Source organism: Aptenodytes forsteri, unplaced genomic scaffold, assembly GCF_000699145.1.
Source record: "Aptenodytes forsteri isolate BGI_AS27 unplaced genomic scaffold, ASM69914v1 Scaffold264, whole genome shotgun sequence".
NCBI classification, from domain to species: domain Eukaryota; kingdom Metazoa; phylum Chordata; class Aves; order Sphenisciformes; family Spheniscidae; genus Aptenodytes; species Aptenodytes forsteri.
This window is the reverse complement of record NW_008795936.1, coordinates 2004992-2007832: the sequence shown is the minus strand read 5'-3', so window position 1 is coordinate 2007832 and position 2841 is coordinate 2004992. Positions and strand designations below refer to the sequence as shown.

Sequence of the window (2841 nt, the reverse complement as noted above, 5' to 3'; positions counted from 1 at the left end):
CCAAATCAAGGTAAAAAATTACCGCTCCCCATTTCCACTGAGACTGCAAACTCATGTTAATTCATTGTCTACTGACAAAACCAAGCTTTTTTACTTTTCCATTTGAAATGAGGTATTTTATTCACATTTGTAAAAAGTTGAAAGAAGAATTCATTATGCTGATCCCTGAACAGTATGCAATCTGTATGGTTACTTATTAGCCTGCAGTTTGCTTCTCCTTAGCACCACAGGTTTTCAGCAGAGATATGACTATATGGAGGAGTCTTACCTTGCTCCAAGCAGTTCAGGGAATATGGAGGATCTGTAACCCCATTCTGAACAGTCTTGAATCTATCATCAGTCACAATCAATGCAGAGACATTCTGAGCTGCCAGCACAACACTAAAGGGGGGAAAAAAAAAAACAAGGAAAATAAATTGTGGTTACAAGTTTATGAGAAGAAATAAAACAAGTGTTCAAATAAGAAACAGCTGGAGTACAGCCTATCATTCTTAAAACATCTGACAGACAAGCCTTTGCCCCTACTTTTAATTATTTGTTTGATCACGCACAAAATACAAATACAAAGGGCTTTGATGGGAAAGCCATAGCGGTATATTAGCACAAACATATGTGTTCCTCTTATTAGATGTACTTATTCAAAGGGTTATGCAAAATCTATAGACACTTAAATCCTCACAATAGGGCTTAGAAAACACTCAGGTGATATGCCAGTCCAGTGATTCACTGCCGCATGTGAATCTCCTCTTAAAAGAAACCAAGAAGCAAGCAGACAAGGCTCAAGGGAGAGCGGGGATCCCTAGGGGACAACATCTGTGGATGGAAGAAGCGATCACAAATAACTGTTACCACTTCCAATTCCCCTTCTTTCCTCTTTCATACTGTAATAACCAGGCTGACAGGGAAGCAAGGAATGTTTTTCGGTCTTAGGAAAGAACAAGCTGATAATCAGGCATATTGTATCACAGAGGAAGTCATTTAAAAGACTGTCTGTTCAATGCATGCAGGTTACTGAAAACTTCACAGTGATTATCAGTCCCTTTTGCTTCTCCTGTATAAAGAGTAGCTCTTCACTGTAGGCATAGGGTCACCGTGAAATGCACAATCTCTCACCTGCCTGAAGTTCTGCAGATGATACACAAAGAACCTAGCTGAGCTGATTTCAGTGGCATGAATAAATACATACTGATTTGTGGGAACAGACTGCTAGTGAGAACACAGCACCAGGGATCTCTTTTCTCCTCATTTAACATAATGTCTCCATGCAGGTTTCATGGACTTGGTGCTCACCATTTCCATTCTGCAGAGGTGCTTGTTAGTAAGAGTCTTAGAGGGGGAAGAAACTACAGTTATAAATTACATTTAGTTGAGCAATGGCAGAGCCAAGGAGGAGGGAGGCATAGGCTTGCCAAAAGTGGACACATATCATACAGATCAGAAGGTAGCAAACATGGAAACAAGTGTTGTCAGTCTTGCAGGGCTTTTGCGGACATTGGCTTTAGAGAAAAAGTTCGGCTTACATGCTTATCTGAAAAACTATCTTAAAGCAACAAACAAGAGCATTTGTGAATTCAGTCTGTAAACCAGGTTTGTGCGGGTAATAAAATTTGCTCCTAAACTTTCTATAGAATTCATGACTTTGAAGTTACTGTTTCACAGTGGTGTTGTTTATCACATGGTTAATACAGATGCCACAATGAGCAAAAGTTCTTTTCTTCTGTATCTTCATATTTATAGTACAAAAAAATTCCCTGTACAGCATTTCTTTAGGAAGTACTCGGGTACTGCCTGAGTAAAAGACATGGCCAGGCTCGCTAAGATGTGCTTTTGTAAGCATCATTAAAAATACTATTTGTGCAATCTCTTTGCAATAACTCTTTACTCATGCACTTACACTGCCAGATGCCAGGCATAAAAGCACTGCACAACTCTGGTGATGAAATTCTATGTGCCTCTGTTGTGCCTATGATAACTTTGCCCAGCTCTGCAGCTGTAGAGCAAAGCAGAACAGCACAGTAAATATTAATTCTTCCTGGGCACTCAAACAGTGCTGGTTCTCAGGCTTGATTCTGCAAGCCAGTAAATAAAAACAAATGCAATAATCCTGTGACTTAAACAGCAGCATGGACAAAACGCCTCTGAATAAAATTAAAATTCTTGCCACACTGCTACTGACTCCTTTAAGGATAAGGACATCACAACTTACAAATAGTTCTCACAATGCAGTATAGCAAATTACCTAGATATTAAATGTACAGGTTTTTAAGTGGCTTGGCCACATGCCAGTGATGAAAAGCGAGTCCCTCTAAGCCTGGGTGTAATCAAAGTGGCAAAGTTTCTACAACCTCTTTTGGCATTTTTACCCAACTGCTCATGTATCCAAGAAAAACAAAAACGTCCAAAGACACGCAGTTGCTTGCTGTCCTCCATGTGCTGTAACAAGTGGACTATTCAGGATAATTTATAGCAGTGTCAGTCACATATCCAGTAGATGATTTGGAACAGAGTCCCCTAATCTCTTGAGTAACTCAAGTCTTCTAGAGATCAGTGAGAGTTTAGCCCAACTACTGACCAGCAAAGGGATTTCAAGGCTAAGCCCATTTTAGAAGAGTTTTTATTGCCCTAGCTGCATACAGCATCAAATATTTCAGCACAGTTAATTAATGCAGTTAAGCCAGCTCTTTTTTTCATATAACCATTGAGCAAGAACATAACCAGTACTTTCTTCTTAAAGTCAGACATATTCAAAGCCCCATATGCTAAAAACCAGGCTCCCTCTCATCTCTGCTTTCTTGGGACCAATCTTGAAAGATAAAACAGCAGTAAAACAGGTAATTTAAA

General features: G+C 39.5%; 1 protein-coding gene across 1 annotated transcript in view; it reads right to left on the bottom strand.

Moving 5' to 3' along the window:
• Positions 1-2841, bottom strand: part of ABCA12 (ATP binding cassette subfamily A member 12) — a 92365-nt gene that overhangs the window by 61069 nt on the left and 28455 nt on the right. The window contains exon 8 of the mRNA XM_009285127.2: positions 269-381. Coding sequence (XP_009283402.2) covers positions 269-381 — 113 coding nt within the window. The remainder of the gene's footprint in view (positions 1-268; positions 382-2841) is intronic.